Source organism: Hippopotamus amphibius, chromosome 3 (genome assembly GCF_030028045.1).
Source record: "Hippopotamus amphibius kiboko isolate mHipAmp2 chromosome 3, mHipAmp2.hap2, whole genome shotgun sequence".
Taxonomy (NCBI): domain Eukaryota; kingdom Metazoa; phylum Chordata; class Mammalia; order Artiodactyla; family Hippopotamidae; genus Hippopotamus; species Hippopotamus amphibius.
The window spans coordinates 126,052,171-126,075,694 of NC_080188.1; the positions used below are offsets into that span (position 1 = coordinate 126,052,171).

The 23,524-nt window shown below is 50.2% G+C and overlaps 2 protein-coding genes across 3 annotated transcripts; both read left to right on the forward strand.

The window, feature by feature from the left end:
- The first annotated feature begins 4,626 nt into the window (after window positions 1-4,626).
- DPF2 (double PHD fingers 2) lies at window positions 4,627-18,487 on the forward strand. Of its 2 annotated transcripts, XM_057728681.1 has the most exons (12): window positions 4,627-4,741; window positions 9,239-9,399; window positions 9,770-9,877; window positions 10,602-10,765; window positions 11,618-11,710; window positions 11,890-11,968; window positions 12,480-12,521; window positions 13,544-13,681; window positions 13,809-13,937; window positions 14,090-14,202; window positions 15,079-15,160; window positions 17,179-18,487. In XM_057728681.1, the coding sequence occupies exons 1-12, from the start codon at window positions 4,710-4,712 to the stop codon at window positions 17,253-17,255; spliced, it is 1,218 nt and encodes a 405-aa protein (XP_057584664.1). In that variant the 5' UTR covers window positions 4,627-4,709; the 3' UTR covers window positions 17,256-18,487. The 2 variants fall into 2 exon arrangements, with proteins under 2 accessions (XP_057584664.1, XP_057584665.1); XM_057728682.1 differs by lacking the exon at window positions 12,480-12,521.
- Window positions 18,488-20,311: 1,824 nt separating this feature from the next.
- TIGD3 (tigger transposable element derived 3) lies at window positions 20,312-23,153 on the forward strand. The gene is made up of 2 exons (XM_057729022.1): window positions 20,312-20,491; window positions 21,399-23,153. The coding sequence occupies exon 2, from the start codon at window positions 21,414-21,416 to the stop codon at window positions 22,827-22,829; it is 1,416 nt and encodes a 471-aa protein (XP_057585005.1). The 5' UTR covers window positions 20,312-20,491; window positions 21,399-21,413; the 3' UTR covers window positions 22,830-23,153.
- The last annotated feature ends 371 nt before the right edge of the window (window positions 23,154-23,524 follow it).

Sequence of the window (23,524 nt, forward strand, 5' to 3'; positions counted from 1 at the left end):
ATATCCTCTGTGTTTCTACTCTAATTCTGTATTTTCTGTTCTTTTGTCTTCCATGCTGTATTAAGGACAAGACAATGTCTTCCTATGTATTCTGTAATTCATTCCTTCTCTCTTCAGCTGTGTCTAATTTGCTTTTTAACCAACTTATTGTGTTCTTAATTTTGGTTATTGTATTGTCCAGTTGGAGAAATTCTTTGTGGCTCTTTAAAAATTCTGTTGTGGCACTTCTTAATAGAAGCTTGTTGCCTGAAGATATTTTTACGCTTGTCTTTCTCTTCTTTAAACACAATAAGCAGTGTTATTTTATGGTCAGCATCAGATAATTCCAGGATCTTAAATCTGTGTGGGTCCATTTGTGCTTTCTATTGTTTGCAGTCAGTTCTTGTGCAAGGTTTCTTGTTTCTTTGCATGCCTGATTATCTTTGACTAAGAGCTGGATATTATATCTGAAAAAGTATTTTTATAAATAATTTGAGGCCTTGGATGATAGTACATTCTTTCAAGAAGGATATTGCTTGGTCTTAAATATGCTTGTTTCTGCTAGGTGACCAGGGGCATTATAAGGATGGGTCCACTTTAATCCAAGTTCAAGGCTTGAGCTTCCCTGGACCACCCAGCTAATACAATTCTGAACTACTAGTCCACAGAAGTTAGTATCCCATCTTAAAGCGTGTATGTATTGGTAGTAGGGAATCTGACTTCCTACCTTGGGCAGGCTCTGGGTTTTGATTTTGAACTTCCCCACCAAAGACCACCAAATAACAGCTCTCAGTTTTGTCTTCTAAATCAGTAAATGTCCCCAGGACAAAAATTGCCTTGAATTCTGGGCTTACAGCTGTGGGCTTCAACCTCCTAAATGTTGGGTCCGTAATTCTTCACTTCATTACTAGCTTGTCCATGCTTTTAAGCTTTTTTTCACTTCCTCTGTTTTTCAGTTTGTATTCAGTGGGAGGGTTGGAATTAAATACCCAATTAGGAGCCAATTGCCCTGAATGTAATTTTTTTTGTTTTTTGGCCACATGGCTTGCAGGATCCTAGTTCCCAGACCAGCAATTGAACCTGGGCCCTTGCAGTGAAAGAGTCCTAACCACTGGATCGCCAGGGAATTCCCACCCTTGAATGTAATATTTAGCAGATCCCCTGGGTTTTGTTTATATTTCTCCCTGCCCCCACTGGGTAACAGCAATCCTATTTACCTAGAGAATTAAAATCGATCACCCCAGCCAACAACGGTACCCACTTTTTATTTTGCCCAGTGGCAGGTGGAACTCAATATAGCCCGTTGGCAGTCTCAGATCCTAATTTAGAGAAGTCATTATTGTGCCCCCTGGTGGAAGCATTCCTCTGTTGGGTCCTAAAGGCTCTAGATCAGCCAGAGCCCAGAGTGGCAGGAACAGAAAACATTTTGCAAAAGAGTCATTAGTTGAGATTGCAAGAGGCTGCACCCCCACTTCCACTCTTTGGTTCCTGTCTGTAAGAGAAACACTAGAGATACATATATATATATATATGTATGTATGTATCTGGTTCAGAACATATAGAATATCTATTGTTCAGTGATGTAGCATTTCTTAAAAGAATCCTAGGAACTTCCCTGGTGGAGCAGTGGTTAAGACTCCGAGCTCCCAATGCAGGGACCCCAGGTTTGATCCCTGCTCAGGGAGCTAGTTCCCACATGCTGCAATTAAGAGTTCACATGCCACAACTAAGGAGCCCATGTGCCGCAACTGAAGAGCCCTCCTGCCACAACTAAGACTCAGCACAACCAAATAAATAAATAAAAATATAAAAAAAAAAGAATTGAAAGCCATTGGTGCTGGGCTCATAAACTTTTTTTCAATGATAGAGAACTACCCTACTAATCACTACTAATATTTTTTATTTAAAAACTTTTATTGAGACATACCTACAGAGAAGTGCACAAATCTTGTGTAAGTCAATGAATATTTTACACAGTGAACAAACCTGTGCAACCCAGATGAAGAAAAGGAACATTACTAGCACCTCAGTAGCCACCTTGTGCCCCCTCCTTGTTGTTATTTTCCACAAGGAACCACTTTCCTGACTTCTATCCTCATAGGTTAGTGTGTCTGTTTACATAACTTGATATAAATGGAATCACACACTATATCCTTTTAGGAAATTGGCTTCTTTTATTCAAATATTAAGTTTTTGAGATTCATTTGCATTGTTGTGTAGCAATAGTTTGTTCTTTTCAATGTTGTTTAATCCACTCTAGTGCTGTGGGCATTTGGGATGCTCCAGTTCGGGGCTATTACAATTTTTTTTTAAGATTTTTTTGATGTGGACCATTTTCAGTCTTTATTGAATTTGTTACAATATTTCTTCTGTTTTATGTTTTGGTTTTTTGGCCATGAGGCATGTGGGATCTTAGCTCCCTGACCAGGGATGGAACCCACACCCCCTACATTGGAAGGCAAAGTCTTAACACTGGACCACCAGGGAAGTCCCTGGGGATGTTACAAACAATGCTGTTGTGAGCATTCTCAACAGACTTTTCCATATATGTATCCACAGACAGAATTGCTGGGTCATGGGGTATGTGTGTACTCCGCTTCAGGGCTCGCAAACTGTCTTAGTCACTTCAGGCTGCTGTAACAAAGTACCATAGACAACAGACATTTATTTCTCACAGTTCTGGAGGCTGGGAAGTCCAAGGTCAGGTTGCCAGCAGATTTGGTTCCTGTAGAAATCTGCCTTCTTGCTGTGTCTTCACATGGCCTTTCCTCAGGGAAAGGATATCTCCAGCTTTTTTTTCTAATTAGGGCACTAATCCCATCATAAGAGCCCCACCCTCAGACCTCATCTAAACCTAATTACCTCCCAAAGGCTTCACCTCCAAATACTATCACACTGGGGGTAGAGCTTCAACATTTGAATTTGCAGAGGCACAAACATTCCGGCTGTAAAACACACCGTTTTTTTTTTAAGACTTTATTATTATTTTTTAATATTTATTTATTTTGGCTGCACTTGGGATCTTCAGTTGCAGCATGCAGGCTCATAGTTGCAGCATGTGCACTTCTTAGTTGCTGCATGCACTGGGGATCTAGTTCCCCAACCAGGGATCAAACCCAGGTCCCCTGCACTGGGAGTGAGGAGTCTTACCCACTGAACCACCAGGAAAGTCCCTGTAACACATACTCTTGACTCCTGCTTTGGAGTCACCTGTGATACCCACAATCATCTGGGGCACAAGCGTGCACCAGGATTGTTGCTGGGTGTCCTTCCAAGCTGCTGACACCTATTCTGCAAGTTTGGTGCAGGGTAGGCAATGACAAATACCTCTCAACTCTCATCTGCCAAACATGATGTTAAGGCACAGTGATGGTAAGGTGTGTCCTGATCCTGAATTATTAAAATGGCGGCGGGAGAGGGGCTTCCCTGGTGGCGCAGTGGTTAAGAATCCGCCTGCCAATGCAGAGGTCACGGGTTCGATCCCAGCTCCAGGAAGATCCCACATGCCACGGAGCAACTAAGCCCGTGTGCCAAAAAAAAAAAAAAAAAAAAAATGGCGGGAGAGGTGCACAATATGTGCATCTTAGAATGGATGAAATAAGGCATGTTACCAGGACCAAAGACCAAGCCCTGGGGACTCTGACAGTTACAGGAGGAAGAGAGGGCAGAGAGTCAGCGAAAGAGGCTGAAGGAACTGCCGGTGTGATAGGCGGACAACCAGGAGAGTGCATGTCTCAGAGACCTGGAGAAGAGTTTGAAAAAGAAGGGAAGGGTCAGCAGTGTCACGGGGGTTGACAGGTTGAAAAGGACAGAGAGGAGATCGCTAAATCTGTTAAAATGGCGGTCGTGGTGTCTTTGTTAGAAGATGTTTCAATAAACTGGTGGGAACAAAATCCCCGTGAAACTGGGCAGAAAGAGACTTGGAAATAAGTCAACAGAGATGCAGAGCATAAACACAATATGTGCTTCGAAAGATGAAAAGAAATGGGGTGACAATCAAAAGCAGAATAGGCTTAAGGAAGGGCTCTGATCTTTTTTTAAAGATGATATTAAGCTGTACTTGCAGACGAATTTGCATGATTCAATAGTGAAGGAGAAATGAATGATACAGAAGAGAGAGTTGCAGGAGAGAAGTTCTTTAGTGGAGGGAACGAGTTTAGGAGTAGGAAGCAAGAAGAAGAGGCAGGCATCAATTAAGTTGGCGGCAGGAAGGTGGGGGAACTTTTGGCAGACCCCAATATTCAGGTTAAACATCTGCCAGGTTCTGGGAGTTCATTTCCCTCTCCCTAAAATGGGCACATGTTTGGCAGCCCAAGTGGTCTGTGCAAAGGGTTAACCACGAGATTAAAGGTCGGCGAGGCAGCAGGACGCATGAACTCTATCAAGACCACCTCTGGACCTGCCAGTTCTCATCAATCTGTCAGCTTCTCATTTTTGGACCAGCACAGACCCTCCTCCCTCCTCCCACTCCACTAAGTGGAAGACGCAAAGCCGCAGCCGGAGCCTCCGGGCGCGCGGCCGTCTCCATCGCGCCTGCGCACTCGTCCCCTGGCGCCCTGGCCCGGGAGAACTGCCGAGCAGCTCGTTCTCCGTCGCTCGCTCTCGGGCGCGCGCGCGCGTCCGGGCGGCGCCTGCGCAGAAGGACGAGGAAACTGGTTCCCCCGTGCGGTCCCAGCGCCTGCGCGCTGCAGGCTCCGGGCCTCCCGGCCTGAGGGAGAGAAGCCGGGAAGATGGCGGCTGTGGTGGAAAATGTAGTGAAGCTGTGAGTGGCTGTTTCGTTCTCTCCTAGGCCGGGAGGTCTTGTAAGGGGCCTGGGAGGAGGGGGCGGTATGGGAAGGGACGAGGCGGAGAGAGGGACGTGCCCGGGAGGGCCCATGTTGCGACTCCTCGTGAGGAGGGCGACAGGACACTCCAGAGAAGACGTTGCGCTTCTTTGGAAACTTGTGGAGGCCCTGAGGGGGGCACACGGGAGTCCCTCGCGGGCAGCCTCCCTGTGGGGCTGTGCGGTCTGGGCGCTCCCTTCAGGCTGGCGGCTTCCAGAGTATGGCGCCCTTGTTGCGTCCGAGAGACGCTCCCGAGACGCCTCGGTCCGGGGGAGCCGGGCCGAGGGCGGACCCGGGAGCGGCCCGACCCTCGCGAAGCCCGGCCGCCGACCCGCCCTCCTCGGCTGCCCGCAGCCGGCCCCGGAGCAGCAGGCTCGGCAGCCCCGGCGCCGTTAAAACGCACCCTGGGCTGTTTTGTTCCGAACAGCCCCGTGACGTTCCGGGGCGGGCGGGGGCGGAGCGGGGGGTCCTTGAGTATCGGGTACCCAGGACCAAAAATATTCTTGGGAAGAATTTGTGAAGGATCAGATACAGAGGGAAAAGAAGTTCAGGGAAAAGGGCCTTGGCGCCGGCCAATCGCAGGCATCAGAAAGGGGGCCCTGGACGCATGCAGGCCAGGCCGCCCAGAGGGGCATCGAGGCCGGCCGTCTTGGCCCTGCAGTCCTCTTGGGCTGAGCAGATTTCGAGCGAGGTTAAAGTTAACGGTGGTTGGGTAAACGGAGAATGGCCTGCTAGCTGTGAGTGCCAGATGCTCTGGCAATTGATGGAACCCAGTCTCCTCCCTGCAGAAGAATCTGAATGAATTTTGCAATGGGTTCTCCCCCCACCGTGGGCGAGTACAGCAAGCTCCTTTAATGGGTAAATTTGGCTTGGTGCAGGGGTAGGAAAACGGAGAGGTGTCTGGTTGTCTAGTTTTGGGCTGTGACTGGATGACAAGGTAAAGGTTTGAGAACTCTTCTAAGGGACTCACAGCTTCTTATCTATCTGTCTTTGTGGTGGGCTGAGCCCCCACTCTTTCCAAGAGCCTTTTTTAAGGGTACGTTGCTCCTCTCTCTGCCCCTGCCTGGAGCCTTTTCTTTGAGAACGCTTTCCCACTTCCATTAAGCTAAGTGCCTTCTCCTTTTCCTCTTGTGGGTTTTTTTTTTTTTTTTTAACTTGCTTTCAGCTCCATCCTGCTGCCTCTTTCAGCCACCCCTCCTCCCAGCACTATTATCTTTCTCTCTGATCTGCCCACTCCAGTTTCCCCAGCTCTCTCTTCAAGCTGACATTTCCCTCAATTTAGAAATGATGCTGTTGATCTACCATTTATATAGTATCCTTCCTGACTCAGATGTTCTTTCTTTGTTTCCCTGGCTTTCTCTTTGTTGACTCCCCCTGTCCCATTGTAAGGGGAGGTTTTACGCAGGTTTCATGCTTCTCAAAAAAGAATCGAGGCTTCTACCTTGGAAACCTGACTGTACTGGAGGAATGTCAGACTTGCCTAAGTTTAAGAGTTATATGTAATGAGATTCTTTATGTAGGGAGACTTTCATCTGGGAAATAGGGTTACCACCCCTTTCGTGTGATGTTAGAAATGAGGGGCTGCCCATTTAAACAGAGCATGTCTTCTTATTTCTTTTTAAAGAACTGTAGAGATCGTTAGGGTCACCAGCCACTGGTTCCTGAATACTAGTAATGAGAAACCAACTTTCTCTTCCTCAGTTCTCGCTGTAGGGAGCTGAGGACCACAGTTAACACATTTCCCTACAGGACTTGCCCTTTTAAAAAAGGGGCCTCCAGTTTTCCTGTACCATTCTCACTCTGGAAAGACATGCTTTTCTGGTGCTTCTTTTGATCATGGCGTGCCTAGCCTTCTGACACCTGAGATTATATCGAGGTCAGCACTACTACCTCATCTTTTCTGACTTACATCTTGTTCTGGGAGAAGAGTTTCCCTAATTGTAAATTCTCTGTCTCTCCCAAATGTGGTATCAGAGTTGAAACAGTCTTTAGCGGGGTCTTACTAGGACAAAATAATAGTATAAGATAGCAGTGGTTGCTGATTGGTTTTGAAATCCCGAGTTAGGTAACAAGATGTGGAGAATGATGTTACTTTAAAATACCTTGCAGTAGGAGCCTTAGATTCTTAAGAGATCTCTCTCATTCTCTCTTGCTCTGTCCTCATCAGAGCCTCTTCTGCCAACTTGTGTTTCATTCTCAGCTCTCTTATTCACGAGACAGTTTCCCCCACCTTCCGAAATCCCGCTTAACTCACAAGAGCTTTGATAGATCATCTCTTGTCCATCCCCCCCCCCCCAAACTGTTTCCAGCTTCCTTGCTCTGACTTTGCAGCTCTCAGCCTATCTTGCCCTTCCTTCCATTTGACTTACAGTGTCAGTATCAATTCCCATCAGCGGGAACAAAGGAGCTGCTGCACTCAGCCTTGTTTATCCAATTTTCCTCTGTTTAGTGAGGACATGGCTGCCTCCTAAAGGCGAGCAAATATGAGCCTGTTTCCTTCTCTCTGCTCTTCAACACAGGATTCATGCCTACCTCAAATTAGTCATCACGGCACAGTGAATCAAGCCAGGCTATCTTGTGGTTTCACTGCCTTGTGTGCAGTGTGTGTCTTTTTCAGTTGCTGGAAATGTGCTAAGCTGTGCCTAAGTGGTCTATTGTGGCTGCCCAGTGAAAGCCCCTCTCAGATTCCAGAGCAGGGTTTGTTGCTGTAGCTTGAGTTATGGGCATAAATAATAAAGATTTGCTCTGTTCAGCTTCTCATGCTAGGAGTCTTCCTCTTGTAGAATATGTCAGAGCTTTTCTAGTTCAGCCTCCCCAGTCAATAGCATAGGAACCTGAAGTCCACGTGGGTTGACTGAATGTCCACGTTTATGTGGTGACTTGCAGCCAAGCCAGGTCTTTTTACTCCTGAGTCAAGATGTTCCACACACCTTCATGGGTACTAAAGATATTGTGGGAAAGAAATCATCTCTGCCCTCAGAGATTTTAAGATTGATTGGATATATGAATGTGAATTGTTTTGGTTAGTTTAAGCTCCAATACTAAAGTGCTTGTTAAACCCTGAAGAATGAGAACAAAATTGGTTCTATGTACATGCTTCATGGAACCAGATAACTCCTGGCACTGTGCAGTTTTGCAGCTTTTTACAGCACTTAAAAAATTCAGATTTCAAATTGAATCTTTTGAGTCCAAGAAGGTTCTTTCCCAAAAAATTTGCTGGTATGAGAATGGAGAAGGGCCTAGGACAGGCCTTTGAGCAGACAGGTTTTGTATCAGTGTAATGGTACTCGGTAGAAAGTAGGCTTCAAGAGTGTTCAAGTATTTTCTGATGTTTTCCATTGATTGTAAAATTAGTATATAGAATTAGTTAGTTGGCTAAATACCTAGTTTAAAATTCAGAAGATATAGAACAGCACATAGGGGCTTCCTAGGTGGCACAGTGGTTAAGAACCTGCCTGCCAGTGCAGGGGATACAGGTTCGATCCCTGCTCCAGGAAGATCCCACATGCCATGAAGCAACTAAGCCCATGCGCCACAACTGTTGAGCCTGTGCTCTAGAGCCCGTGAGCCACAACTATTGAGCCCTCGTGCTGCAACTAGTGAAGCCCACGCTCCTAAAGCCCGCACACCACAACAAAGAGTAGCCCCTGCTCGCCACAACTAGAGAATGCCTGTGTGCAGCAATGAAGACCCAACACAGCCAATTAATTAATTAATTAATTTTTAAAAATAGCACATAGAGAAAGTCCCCTAGTCACCTGGTTTTCCTCCTTGGAAGCCTATAGTTTCTTTTCCACCACATAAATGGTAGCATCCTGTCATAGTCCTCAGACCTGTACCTTTTTTTTTCTAGTTATCTTAGAGATTGTTTAACGTTAGTACATGAAGAGCTTCCTTTTTTTTTTTTTAATGGCTAAGTAGAATTTCGTTGTATAGACAGAGTTTGTAAAGAGTTTGCTAAATATGGTTTAGTAAGTCCCGCCAGACCTTTTTGAACTCTTTTCTCATTTGTAAAAAGGAGCTAACCTCTGCTTCTCAGAATCCTGAGGGTTAAGAGAAATAGCATTTGGGTTAGCACAGAGTTGGACTCTTGAGAGGCGCAGAATGAACTTTATTTTCTTCCCGTCTTTGTGGGTTAGACTAAGGTTCAGTTAGACACATGATGAAATCATGTGTTCCTGATGGTAATTTATTTGTAAAGTAGCTTTCCTCATAATGGCTTAGTGAAGGGGCTTGTGTCCCATGAGGCAGAAATGGAAGTAAATAAAAGCACAGTGACACTCTCTGAGTCCCTTGAGCCTTCTAGAGAAGCAGATGGTAAGTGAAAGGGATAGCTCAGCACCAGCCTCACACACACACACACACACACACACACACACACACACACACACACACACACACACACACCCCACCCCTGATTTTTGTCTTTCCTGCAGCCTTGGGGAGCAGTATTACAAAGATGCCATGGAACAGTGCCACAATTACAACGCCCGCCTCTGTGCTGAGCGCAGCGTGCGCCTGCCTTTCTTGGACTCACAGACCGGAGTAGCCCAGAGCAACTGTTATATCTGGATGGAAAAGCGACACCGGGGTCCAGGTGAGGGTCCACTCAGGAGCACAGGGAGGAGGAAGCTTCCTCATCTTAGGTGATGAGCCAGCTGAAAGGGTTTTCCTTACAGCTTTCCACCCATGGATGAATGTGGTCCTCCCATGATTAGAAGCCCAGGGAGAATGAAGCATCTTTGTTTTCTGCAGAGCTGCACTGCTGAAGCTTTCCTTGGGCTCCTGGAGAGCTGTGTGTTAGCCAAGGCCTCTGAGCTTACATCTATTTTTTTTGTCCCCAGGCCCTCACTGTCCATATTCCTCCCTTGCTCTAGAACTCAGGGCCTACTCACATAGAAAGTGTTTGGTATTATTTTCTAGTACTAGGTTAGGGTTCAACTTCTCTCTCTTTCTTCCTTCCATAGGATTGGCCTCTGGGCAACTGTACTCCTACCCTGCCCGGCGCTGGCGGAAAAAGCGGCGAGCCCACCCTCCTGAGGATCCGAGACTTTCTTTCCCAGCTATTAAACCAGGTAAAGCACACTCCTCCCTGAGCAGGAGCATAGCCTGCCGCATAGTAGGAGGCCTGCTGATCGCCTGTTACGTACCAGGCCCAATGCTAGATACTAAAGATACTAAAATGACTGAGATGAAATTCCTTCTGTAAAGAACTCAGTCTGTCAGCCATAAAAAGGAACAAAATTGGGACATTTGTAGAGATGTGGATGGACCTAGAGACTGTCATACAGAGTGAAGTAAGTCAGAAAGAGAAAAACAAATATAGTATAGTAACGCATATATGCGGAATATAGAAAAATGGTACAGATCAACCAGTTTGCAAGGCAGAAATAGAGACAAAGGTGTAGAGAACAAACTATGGACATGAGGGGAAAGCTGGGGGGCCTGGGGTTGGGATGGGGTGATTTGGGAGATTGGGATTGCCATATATACATTACTAATAAGAAAAAAATATATCAAATTGTACACTTTAAATATATGCAGTTTATTGTATGTCAGTTATATCTCAAAAATTCCTTAAAAAGTAAATAAATTAAAACAAACAAAGGAACTCAGTCTAATAGAAGAGACAGGTAAACAGACAAGTTTTGGTGCCAAGTGAACCATGGTGTCTTGGTTCCTGGGCAGCCAGAGACCAGAAGACAGTGACTGGCTTGTGGCTGGTCTGGCACTGTGTACACCAAGAGAGGTCTGCTTTCAGCCCTTCTGAGCCTCGCCTCCTCCTGACCTTGCCTGCAGACACAGACCAGACCCTGAAGAAGGAGGGGCTGATTTCTCAGGACGGCAGTAGTTTAGAGGCTCTGTTGCGCACCGACCCCCTGGAGAAGCGAGGCGCCCCAGATCCCCGAGTTGATGATGACAGCCTGGGCGAGTTTCCTGTGACGAACAGTCGAGCACGGAAGGTACAAGATTAACACAGTGGTGAAGGGAACTTTGATGAAAACCACTCTCCTCTTCATCAGAGGCCACCCAGTAATCAGAATAGAAGTGGAAGCTGTGGGCCTGGAGGCAAGCCCCTTGAGTTCTGTTCCTGCTCTGTTCCTTAGTGAGAACTGGGTACTGACTGGCTTCGTTGTTACCATCCAGTCTTTCCTTCTCTTCTAACTACAGACTCTCGTTCATCTTCTTTTGCCACCAAAGTTTTTTGGTGCCTGGGGTTATATGGGTGATGCAGGCCTGGTCCCCTGCCAACAAAGAAGATAAAACTGTACATAAAAATAATAAGAGCTAAAAATATACCAGGCACTCTGCTGAGTGCTTTTCCATCATTTTCTCCAGTCTTTACAACCTTACAAAATAGGTACTATTGCCCATTTCACATACAGGGAGGCTGCAGCACATCAGTGAAAAACAAACTTCCCACAAGGCCTCACAAGTAAGCAGGAAAGCTCTCATTTAAATCTGGGAAGTGAGGGCTTGGGAGGGAACCACCGCTGACGTGCTCCCAGGGTGGCAGATCAGAGGCAGGAGAGGGCACGGCTACTTGGCGTATCAGGGAAAGTTTTATGAAAACATGGTGTTTGATTTTGCCACTCGGAGATGATGGGAAAGGCACCCCAGCCTAGGGGAACAACGCGAAGAGAGGCTTAGAGGAAAGAGAGCCCAAAGCATGGAAAGAACAGCAGTGGGGAGTGAAGCTGGAGTGGAGGGGCCAGGCCACAGAGGAGGTTCTGGGTGGCCTTGGCCAGTCCCAGCGTGGGGGAGCTTTTGGATGTTCCTTATTTCTGCCCATCCTAATCTTCCTGTCCACTCAGCGGATCCTAGAACCGGATGACTTCCTGGATGACCTTGATGATGAGGACTATGAAGAAGACACTCCCAAGCGTCGGGGCAAGGGGAAGTCCAAGGTGAGGGGCCAAGTGCTGCATTCAGCCTGGGGGATGAGGGCGCCTGCAGAGACCTGCTGTTTTACTGCCTGTTGTTGCCATTTTCCCTCTTGAGTGAGATTAGCAACCAACTTCCAGGAGAGTGTAACTCTTCAGGCCTAGACACCACGCTAAGGGTATCTTTTCATTGTTCTTTGCAGGGTAAAGGTGTGGGCAGTGCCCGTAAGAAGCTGGACGCTTCCATCCTGGAGGATCGGGACAAACCCTATGCCTGTGACAGTGAGTGCCTCACGAGTGGGTGGGTAGTCCTTGCCTTGGACCCAGATCCTCGGGATATGAGAGGAGGGAAGGTTGTGTTCTTGCCCAAAGTGGTAAAACAAGCCTGGACTCTTGTCCTGCCTGCTGACTGGTTCCCTCTGAGATCCCTGAGAGGCCCTGGCCTCTGCTACACGATGGGTGAGCCCTGCATGCTCTGGGGGAGATTTCTGCTGTCCTCTGGGTGGGGGTGCCCGTGGAGGGCACACGCAGCAGGCAGGGTTGGCCTCTGAATAGATGCATCCAGGTTTGCTGGCCCCAGTCAAGTCAGGGCCCCAGGATTCCAACACCAACTTTTTCAATGTCTGTTCTCTCTTACCCCTTTTCTCTGACTCACCCCACTTCTGTTCCTCCACCCTGGGAGCACCATCGCCGCTGGGGTTTCTCTCTCGTTTGCTCCGCTTTCCTGCTGCTGCTGCACCTGTCTCAAGTATATCAAGGCCTTCTTCTCATGACTTTTCTTTCTGTCTTTCAGATAGTTTCAAACAAAAGCATACCTCGAAAGCGCCCCAGAGAGGTAGCTCTCTCCACTTTTCAGACTTTTGGTTTTCCTATCCCTTTTTCCCTCCTCCCTTGTTCCTGCCTTTCTCATCTGTGATGCTAGTTTTAAAGTCTCTGGAATGGCATGGGGATAGGAGCAATGGATCTTCTATTGTGCTCCACTCCTCACAGTCCTGGAAGCTGCCTTTACCACTGCTTGTCTCCCACAAAGTTGCTCCTAGAGCTGCTCGGGCCCACTGCATGGGGTGGCTTCAAAAGCACTATAAGGAACCCGTTTCAAACAAATGCCTGTGCTCCCCCTTCCCCAAAACAGACACGTGGTGGTCAGCTAACGTTCCCGCCACCCCCTCCTCCCATCCCTTCCCCATTCCTTTCCTGCTGCCCCCTGCTCTTCTTGGTATCACTGCTCAAAAGTACAAGATGCCTCATGGGGATCTGCTCTCCTTGCTGGTTGGGTGGAGGGGTGGGGGAGGGGGGTGGGCAGGGCACTGATGTGGGTGTGTCTTTGCGTTTCTTTGGGGGGCAGCTACCCCAGCAGACTCAGTTGGTAGAGTGTCCCCAAGAGACCCACCCGCTAAGTGCTTTGTTGGCCAGGGGTGGGCTGTGTTGTATGTATGGGGTAGCGTGAGCCTCCCACGTTTACTGAAAGGCACAAAAGTTTGGAGTCTGCTACCTTTCCTTCTTTCTTCCATGTTGCAAGACTGTAGAAATTCCCTTTTCCTTCCTGACCTGGAGCTCCCCACGCTGTTCCCAGGGCAGGTGGTAATGGGGCAAGGGCTCAGCCTCCCAGAGAGCCTACGTGGAGGAGTAGAGGTGGCAGTGGGCTGGAGTTTAGTGGGGAGAAGAGCCATGGAAGCTGGAGAGCCCCAGGCCTGATGTTCCTGGCCATGGGGAGGCGGCTCTCACTAAAGGTCTGTCCCTGAGCAGAGCTGATGGGGGTGGTTACCTCTGCCTCAGGTGGAGCCCACAGCTTAGAGGAGCAGGCCTGTGGCACTCTGGGATCCTGACACCTTTCTCTGCAATCTTCTTCCTGCTCAGTTTGTGGAAAACGTTACAAGAACCGACCAGGCCTCAGTTACCACTATGCCCACTCCCACTTGGCCGAGGAGGAGGGCGAGGACAAGGAGGACTCGCAGCCTCCCACCCCGGTTTCCCAGAGGTCTGAGGAGCAGAAATGTAAGCTGGTGTCAGAGGTGGGGCAAGCAGGAGTCGGCCTGGTCATGAAAAGCCCTCCCTGCGGGGATGTTGAGAGACCCAGAGGCCCACATGGGTGTCATCAAAGTTCTTCCTGTTCTCCCTGTAGCCAAGAAGGGTCCCGATGGATTGGCCCTGCCCAACAACTACTGCGACTTCTGCCTGGGGGACTCCAAGATCAACAAGAAGACAGGACAGCCTGAGGAGCTGGTGTCCTGTTCTGACTGTGGCCGCTCAGGTACCTCCAACCCAGGGCCAGGGTGACCATAGCGGGCACCCAGTCCCCGAGGGGCTCATGGCTTGCCAGCGTCCAGTGGCTGTCACAGTCAACCAAGTCACCTCGCTTCTCCCCGATCTCTGGCTGCCTGTTTCACTCTCTCCCCCCCACAGGGCATCCGTCCTGCCTCCAGTTCACCCCCGTGATGATGGCAGCAGTGAAGACCTACCGCTGGCAGTGCATCGAGTGCAAGTGCTGCAACATCTGTGGCACCTCCGAGAACGACGTGCGTGCCCCCGCCCAGTCCCCACCCCCAGCCCGCCACCCCCCGGCACGCGCCTGCTCAGCTTTTACTGTCCTTTCCACGCATGGGCACTTTGATTTGTTTGGCAGGTATTCATTGAATCTACTTTGTGTCAGACGCCGTTCTAGGCACTAAGGACACTAAAGGCAAACAAGGTCCCAGCTTTCATGGAGTTTATGTTCTTGTGGGAACAGGCGATAAGCCAAGAAAAGAGTGACGTTTTTATGATATTCCATGAAGAAAATGAAACCAGTAATGTGGCAGAGAGTAACGAGATAACTGATTTAGATAGGCCTTTTCTGAAGAGGTGATGTTGTATTAAGATTTGGATGATACAAAGGAGACCGTCCAAGAAGATTTGGAGGGAGAGTATTCCCAGGAAAGAGCAGCCAGCACAACAGTCTAAAGGTAGACACACTGGGTGGATTGAGGCCACTGTGGCCAACCAGAGCCCTCTTGCAGTGGGAGAGCAAGTAAAAGATGAGACTGGAAGGCAGGCGCCACCAGGTCTGAGGGTTTAGTCGGGAGTGATGTGGTTTGTCTGACATTTAAGAAAGATAACTTTGGCTGCTCTGTGGAAAATGGATTGTAGGGAACACCGTGGAGGCCATGAGATCACTTAGGCAGCTGGTGGGATCCAGGTGGGATGACGGTGACTCTGGGTAGAGATGGACAGCGATTCTTTTCTGTCCCCCGTCCAGAGGATTCCATGTCTGTTCTTACTGTCACCTCTCCTGCCCCTCTTGAAAGTAGCAGCCATGCCTACAGAAGCCCTCCTTCCTACCCATCCCCAGTGGCCCAACTGAGGCCCAGTAGTCATTCACGTCCCCTCTTCCTCTTCCATCTCACCCTCTCTAGGACCAGTTGCTCTTCTGTGACGACTGCGATCGTGGCTACCACATGTATTGTCTCACCCCGTCTATGTCTGAGCCTCCTGAAGGTAGGTTTCCCTCATCTCTTACTCAGAACGAGTATTTTATTAGTAATTTGGAGGATCACCTGTACAATAAGTGAATTCTCATATCAGTGATATATTCTTTCAGATTAGGGAGTAGGCACTTGGCCTTCACTCAGTTCAGAGTGCTTTCCTAGCATTGCAACCTCGAGGGTTTAATGTTTTACATTATTGCCATATAACATTTACAAACATAGAAAATTGACAGCCTGAGAGAAAACAGATGCTGACCAGAGAATAAGTACCAGAAAGAGAGATTTGTTTTCCTCCAACTAGTCTAGGAAACTCAGCTCATAGTTTGTCCGATGTGAGACTGGTTTCAGCACTCCACACTTAACAGATTTGAGTGTTCATTCCCACCAGTCTGGGGCAGGGAGTTGAACCTGGAGCCTGAATGGGTCGCTCTGGCCCTCCAGCAGTGCTTAATGATGCTTCAGGTTTATGGAAGGTCTTCGGCAAAACCAGTGATGACACCAAAAAGTGGCTGCCTCTCCACAAGTCCTCTTTGAGCCAGATTTCTATGCCGAAGCCCCTCCTTTATAGAAATTCAGAACTTACTTTCTCAGGATGCAAATGCCCAGTAGCTGTTACTGTGACAAAGGATGTGGGCCAAGCGAGAGAAAGTAGCTCATTGTGTGACGTGAGCTGACTTGTGTAGGTTAGACTGCTGTCACCCCGTAGAGAAGGAGGCCACTAACAAAGCCTAGGGGTCCTTTAGGAGCTACAGGGGAGCCCTCAGTTTTTTCATCTGTCATACCGCTTTTATAAATTTCATCTGTCTTGCCATGTTTGGGGAGAAGTAGTGTGTTCTGTGTTTTTGGTTTTTTTTTAACCATAAAATATCAATTCGCAGGCACAATTCTACATTAACTGTAGAAAGGCTTTCCTGCTGAAGTGCTGTCAGACACTGAGGTAGCAGAGAGTTACAGGCAGCTGGGGGGGACCCCCTAGAACCATCAGATGGTCTAGGCTTTAGGTCAAGGGTTCACAAACTATGACCCTCTGGTCAAACCTAGCTGTAGCTAGTATATCTAGCTTACAAGCTAAAAATGATTTTTACATTTTTAAAGGAAGTTTTGTTGTGTGTTTTTTTAAGATACGACACACTGTATGTGGCTCACAAAGCCTCAAGTTTTAATGCTCTCTGGCTATTTCCAGAAAAGCTTATCAACTGCTGCATATTTACCTTTGGGTTAAAAAGGACCTTACCATTTTGAGAATCACATATCTCTGAAGAGCTGATAAAAGCTGTGGATTCTTTCCCCCAGAATAATGTTCAAATACACATAGGTGCAATTACGCTTCTAATTTCAAGGTATTAAGGGCTAATTTTATCAAAAAAAAAAAAAAAAGGATCTAACTGTAGCAAATATTAATAAACGAGGTATGAGCCAATTATTTTTCTTATAAGCAACATTATTTTCCTGTTTTCCTATGAAACCAGACTTGGGTCACAACAAGTTGGGTCATCCTAGTTGGCCCCTGTTTCCTTTGATTGGGTCCTCAGCCTCTGCCCAGGCACCTAGTGTTGGTGGGGAGCTCTTCTCATCTTTCCCTGGTCTTCACAGAAAGCTGTCTTACGTAGAATCAATACTGGTTTCTCTGGAGCCTCTGTTCATGGTCTTTATTCTAACCTTTGGGGCCATGAGAATGAAGTCTGGCTCTTCTGTTTAAGTTTAAAACTGGGTTGCTTAAAAAAAATTGTATCCATCCAGGTCCTCTTTAGTGATTCTGATTTAATAGGCCAAGAGGGCCTGGGAATCTGTATTCTGAAATAAGCCTCCAGGTGATTATTTCTTTCATCGCCATTGAGAATTATTTTTCATGATATTTGAAGATCTAGAGTTCCTCCCTGCTTAGGATAACTGAGAAACTGCTACTGTAGAACATCTCCAATCCTACCTGTAGCCAGTCCTGCTACTGGAGGTGAGGTGTAGGGAGGGGAAAGATAGCAGATAAGGATTGTGTGGGGCCCCTCCTAACCCCGTTATTCTTCTCTGCAGGAAGTTGGAGCTGCCACTTGTGTCTGGACCTGTTGAAGGAAAAAGCTTCCATCTACCAGAATCAGAACTCCTCTTGATGTGGCCACCCCCAGTCCCCCATACATCTAGGGCTGTTTCTCTCCTCCTATTTCTCATACCCACCTTCCCTTTCTCCTCTCTTTCACAAGTCCAGAGAACCTCGGGGTGGTCGTGCCAGCCTGTCTTTGGCAGCAGCAGGCTGAGATGGCAGCTCTGACCACCTCTGGCCCCAGGCCCTCAGGGAGAGCGGAGCAGCACATTGCCCCAAGGCGTACCTGTGGGCCCAGCTTCTCACTCTCTCCATGAAGTGCATTCACTCTGTCTGCCTTGGGTCCTGGCCCTGGTGATCACAGGGTTCAAACAGTGTCCTCCGAGAAAGAGTGGGAGAGTAGCTCACTTCTCTCAGCTCTGCCTCCACTCTGGTCCCCAGGGTTTTCCCTTCCCCTGGAGTTGAGCCAGGCTGGGGCCTCTGCCAGGGCAGCTGGAAGTGAGAACTGAGCAAGCTTGCAAGGAGCTCCGCGTGCCCTCTGTGCTGCTTAGCCTCACCACCTCCTTCCCCCAGAGTGGCTCTCTGTAGCCCTCTGTTCCTGCTGCCCAGGATCCTTTGCCTGAGCCAGGATGCTCTTGGTCACCCTCCTGGCTCTACGCTGTTCCCACCACCCCACCCCAGGGTGGGTAGCAGCTTCACCCCGGTTCCTCCTTGTGCTCACCTGGCTCACTCTCACAGGCCCTGGTCTCTTGTGACTGAAGCATTCCCCACCCTTTTATTTCCTGTCTTCTGCCTCCCCTCCTTATTCCCTTTGGTTTTGTGGGGAGAGGAGAAGCATCAGGGGGCCAGGCCAGCAGCTTGGGGGCCACAGGGAGATGTTGGATAATGTGCCTGTTTTTTAACTCGATGAAAAAGCCTACCTCCGAAATCCCCTTTTTGTTCTTCCTGGACCTGGGCATTCAGCTCCTGCCCTTAACTGAATTGGGAGCCTCTGCCTCCTGCTCTGTGTATCCTGGCTCCTGGGTGGTGGGGAAGCCACATAGACATCGCTTTCTTCCCTTGCACACTCGCTAGCAGCTGGTAACATCTTCACACCCTGATTCTTCAGTTTTCTGCCTGGTGACACTGACGTTAAGTAGTGGGGGGGACAGTCCATGCCAGGACACCCTGGAGTGTCCTTCCCCTTGGCTGTGAGCAGGGCCTAATTCACTGTCGCTTTGGAGTTGAGGTGTCTGTTTTTTTTCTTTCTTTCTTTAGTTCCTGTATTCTGAGCATTAGTGCAAATAAACATTTTTACACAGAGCCCTCTGCTGGGTTGTTTATCTCCAGACTCCCTTTCCTGGTTAAGGCCACTTTATCCTAAAACTTTCCTCTTTAGGACAGTGGTTTTTAAACGTTTTGAAGCATAGCTTTTCCCCCAAATGAAAATTTTTGCATGACCGCAGTAGATTAAGTTGATATAAAATTGGGTACTTTGTTTTAATTTCTTATGTAAATTATAACAATTTCTTATAAAGAACAATGAAGTTATTTTGATTAATACAAAATTTGGGTTAAAAATAACTAAAATCCTGTATATTTCTGTATTTTGTTGGTTTGGAGGAAATGCTGCTGGGTTTGTATATGTAGGTGGTGACAGGTTTATAACAGTTGACCTTGCAATTTTGAATACTTAAAAATAGGTCCAGAAGCTTATTATATAAATATAAAAGAATGAATGACAGGAAAACGAATGACATCACTATGAGACACGTGAAAACTTGCACAAGTAATGAACGTGAGCAGAGTAGACACAGCCTTGCTTGCCTAGCATTCGTTTAATTGAATGCAGTGTGTGTGAACTCAGCCCGTAGGGCAGCACTGCAGCCTTCTTCCAGGCATATTTATGTGCACGAAAATGTTTCCTTTTCCCGCAGCCAGCATTTTAAAAATTTGAATCAGTCAGTTAGGAACCCCCTGAAGTATGCTTAGGGTATTCTGGGACAGTCTGAAAGCCACTGTTTCCTACTGGAAGGCAGTGGGCTGGGCCCTGGTGTGCAGGTAAGTAAGCAGGGTGCTCTAGTTTGGGAACTGTGTTAGGAACAGAGCGCCGCCCCCATCCTCTTGTCTTTATGTGGAACTAGGCCTGGAGCAGAGGGAGGAAAGCAAGGAAATGATTCTTGGTGGTTGAGTAGTGTACATCTAGGAAAGACAGTTAAAAGTGTAAAAAATGAGAATGCTGATGAGAACACTAGCAGGCATAAGAGAGAGGAAACTTAGAAAGTTTGCAGGAGGTGGATTTAGGATGGGACATAGAAGGATGGAAGAGGGATCAGGACTGGACTCATCTGTGGCCCCAGCCTTCCAATTAGACCTGTGCAGGGAAAGCAGGCTAGAGTTGAGGATGGGGAGCATTAGACCGCAGGTTAAAAAGTCTATATTTGATTGCAAAGAACTGAAGGTTACCAAGGAAGGGAATAATATTAAATCTTGACTTTAGGAGCTGGACTCTTGCCAATAGGTACCAAAACTAAATAAAAATTAGTCTTTGGGACTTTCCTGGCGGTGCAATGGCTAAAATGCAGACGCAGGGGCTTGATCCTTGGTAGGGGAACTGAGATCTTGCATGCCCTGCGGCATGGCAAAGGAAAAAAAAAAAGATCAGTCTTCACTAGCTCTAAATCCAAACTGGCCCAAAAGCAAGATGTTTGTTGTAGCCGGGCTTATGGACGTGAGGTCAGTGCTGTCCATGGTAACATCTTTTGTGTAGCTTAAAACCGGCTTCCATTTTTAAAAAACCACTCGGTGAAGGGTATTGGACCTGTTTGGTAGATAAGGAAGCTGCCTAGGGTCACTGCCAAGGAGACCTCCGACGTCCACGCTGCCGAGAGGCTCGTCGGGCCGGAAGGCCGGGTCCCCTAAGGCTGGCTGCGCCTCCAGGACTCCCGCCGGGTCCGGACTTCCCCTCGCCGTCCCCTCGCGCTGGAAGCTCAGTCGCAGGGAGGAGCCGACGACCCGCCACTTTCGCGATGTCCAATGAGAGCTAGCCAGGGGCGGGACGGACGCCACCGGAGGCCAATCTGATCGGGCCTGGGCGGGGTTGCGGCGGGTGGGAGCTAAGCGGCCGCCCGCGGTCTTCCCAGCCCGGAGAGGGCCCGGCGCGGGCGGCGCGCACGGGGCCGTGCTGTGCGCGCGCCCGCCGCCCGCTGCCCGCGCAGCCCAGCTGTCCGCTCCGCGCGTGCCTCCCCTGCTCTCCCATAGCCGCCGGGACAGGGGCTTGGGGGCCGGGCCAAGGCCGCGGCGGGAGCCGCGGGAAGAGCGCCTGAGGTGGGTGCGGAGCGGGAGGCCGGGAGGAGGGGAGGCCGGGCGGTCGGATGACTGGGTCCGCCCCGCCGACGGAGGGACCCTGGGTCACCGTGGGGAGAGGCCGGCCGGGTTGCGGAGCCCGACTCCCGGACTGCCTGGATCCCGGACTCTCTTCCCCGCGCCGTGGTGCTCCTCCCAAACCACGACCCTCCCCGCTGGGGACACCCGCCCCTCTCGCTACCCGCGGCCTCCTAACCCCTCTTGCCCTTTGTCGCCTGTGCACCTGCCCTTTCGGTCTTGTGCTCCCACTCCCACTCCAGGCCGGACCCGCGCCCAGCCTTACCTGCTCAGGACCCAGCACCAAATTAGACTTGCTCCTTCAGCCCCCAATCCGCCCCTCTTTGTGGCCTGTACACCTGTCCGCTAAACTCTTCATTCCACTCCACCACCCTACCCCCAACACCTTCATCTAAATCCAGCCTAGGCCATCATCCCTCTCCTCCTCCCGGGGATTCCTCCCACCATCTCTGATTACCCCCTACACCTGCCCTCCCCCGTCCACTCTCCTTTGTTGTCTCGGCAGCTGTCCCCTTGGATCTACTCATCCTTCTCCCCCAAACCCCAGCCCAGACTCCCTTCTCCCTCTGACTGGGGGGCCACCCCTTCTCGCTCTGTTCTGTCATTCCTCCGGAAGAGTGCCCGGCCCACTGCTCGCTCAGCCTGGCCATGTCCCTTCATTTCAGCCCAGCCCTCTCACCTCCTACCCAGGATACTCTCACCCTCTTTCAGCTGGTCCAGGCTTCCCTGACCTCTCCCCCGCACCGGCCTATCTCCCAGCCTCACATGTTCTCTTTTCCTTACCGCGCTCCTCTCCCAACCCGAGCAGGCTCCGCCGTCGGTCCCCGCTCACCGTTTCCTCCCCGCACAGGTGCGTGGAGACGCCATGGAGCTGTGCAGCAAGAAGAAGCTCCACGCCCTGTCCCTAGCCGAGAAGATCCAGGTGCTGGAACTCCTGGATGAGTCCAAGATGTCCCAGTCGGAAGTGGCCCGGCGCTTCCAGGTCTCCCAGCCCCAGATCTCCCGCATCTGCAAGAATAAGGAGAAGCTGCTGGCGGACTGGTGCAGCGGCACCGCCAACCGCGAGCGCAAGCGCAAGAGGGAGTCCAAGTACAGCGGGATCGACGAGGCTCTGCTCTGCTGGTACCACATTGCCCGGGCCAAGGCCTGGGACGTGACGGGGCCCATGCTGCTCCACAAAGCCAAGGAGCTGGCCGACATCATGGGCCAGGATTTTGTGCCCAGCATCGGCTGGTTGGTCCGCTGGAAACGCCGAAACAACGTGGGCTTCGGGGCCCGCCACATATTGGCGCCTCCGTTCCCCCCTGAGCCGCCTCCCCCGACTCCCACGCCCCAGGCCCAGCTGCCTCTTTCTCTTAAAGATTTCTCCCCAGAGGACGTTTTTGGCTGTGCCGAAGTGCCCTTGCTGTTTCGGGCAGTGCCCGGCACAGTGGGTGCGTGGAATCGGGTACAGGTGCTGCTGTGCGCCAACAGCAGGGGCACAGAGAAACGGCGGGTGTTGGTCAGTGGGCTCCAGGCTGCCCCAAGATGCTTTTTTGGGGTCAGCAGTGAGGCCCTGCCCGCCTTCTACCACCCTGACCTGGCCATCCCCTGGTCAGAGTGGTTGGCACAGTTTGATCAGGACATGGGGCGGCAGAGCCGACAGGTGGCCTTGCTGCTGGCTGCCCGAGTGGTGGAGGAGTCGGCAGGCCTGCCCGCGCTCTGCCACGTGAGGCTCTTGCCTCTGCCCGCTGCTAGCACCACGCCTTCCCTGCCCAGCTCCGTGGTCCGGGCCTTTAAGGCCCATTACCGGTGCCGTCTGTTGGGCAAGCTGGCTGCCACGCAGAGCGTGAGGGCCGGCACGTCGCTGGCTGAGGCCGGGGCAGGTATCACGGTGCTGGATGCTCTACACATGGCAGCCGCGGCCTGGGCCAAGGTGCCTCCCCAGCTCATTGTGGGCAGCTTCGTTCAGGAAGGGCTGGCGCCCGGCAAAACGCCCGCGGCTCTGGACAAAGCCTCGGAAATGCCGCCAGTCCCTGGTGGGCTGAGCCTCGAGGAGTTTTCCCGCTTTGTGGACCTGGAGGGTGAGGAGCCTGTGTCTGGAATGTGCAAAGAGGAGGCGGGCACTGAAGACCAGGAGGGGGGCGGAGAGGAAGGCTTCGAGCCCCTGCCCACCAAAACCGACGCCCTCCGGGCTCTGGGCACATTGAGGAGGTGGATTGAGTGCAATGGCACTGCCCCTGAGCTATTTGAAAATTTCTACGCCTGTGAGGAGGAGGTGGAGCGACTCTGCTGCCTGTGAAGGGCCCTTCCAGCCAGAGTCCCCTCCTCTCCTGTTTCCCATGGAAACGCCCTCTCTCAGAAGGCAGATTGGGGGCTGGTCTCTTTCCCGTGGAAATGGAGCTTTTGTGAAAGGTGTTGAAGGGAGAGGAGTTGGGAGACTAAGTCTAAGCGCTGAGTGAACGTTGTCCAAGCCCCGAGGAGAGGGTCTAAAGATGGGGCACCGAGGAGTGGAGCTAGGCTGCATAGTTTCTGAACCTCCGGGGGGCTGGGACTCGGGATGGTGGAGTTCAGGCTTTACAGACAGGCGGATCCCTCGAACTCTGTGTTAAAAAACAGTTCTGCTTCTGGAAATAAAGTTTTTCATCAGAAAAGAGGCCAGGGTGTTATTTTCATGAGAGAAAGGCAAAAACTTTCAGCTCAGATTTTTTAAATTCATTGCTGAGGGTTGCTGCAGCGCAGCTGCCTGGAGCTGTCTCCGGATGACCAGCAGTGCACCTCCTCTTCCGGCAGGAAGTACTCCCAGGACCCGGGGACTCGTGGGCTAACAGACAAATCCGGAGGATCGCCCAGGACATTCTGCCACTCTGACGATTTCCCTCTCAGACTGCGGCGGTAGGGGTGGTGTCTGAGAAAGGAGGGGGCAGGCTAGGGACATTCTAGGGGAACAGAAAGGAGCCAGGGGAGCTCCCTGGCGGTCCGGTAGTTAGCATGCTG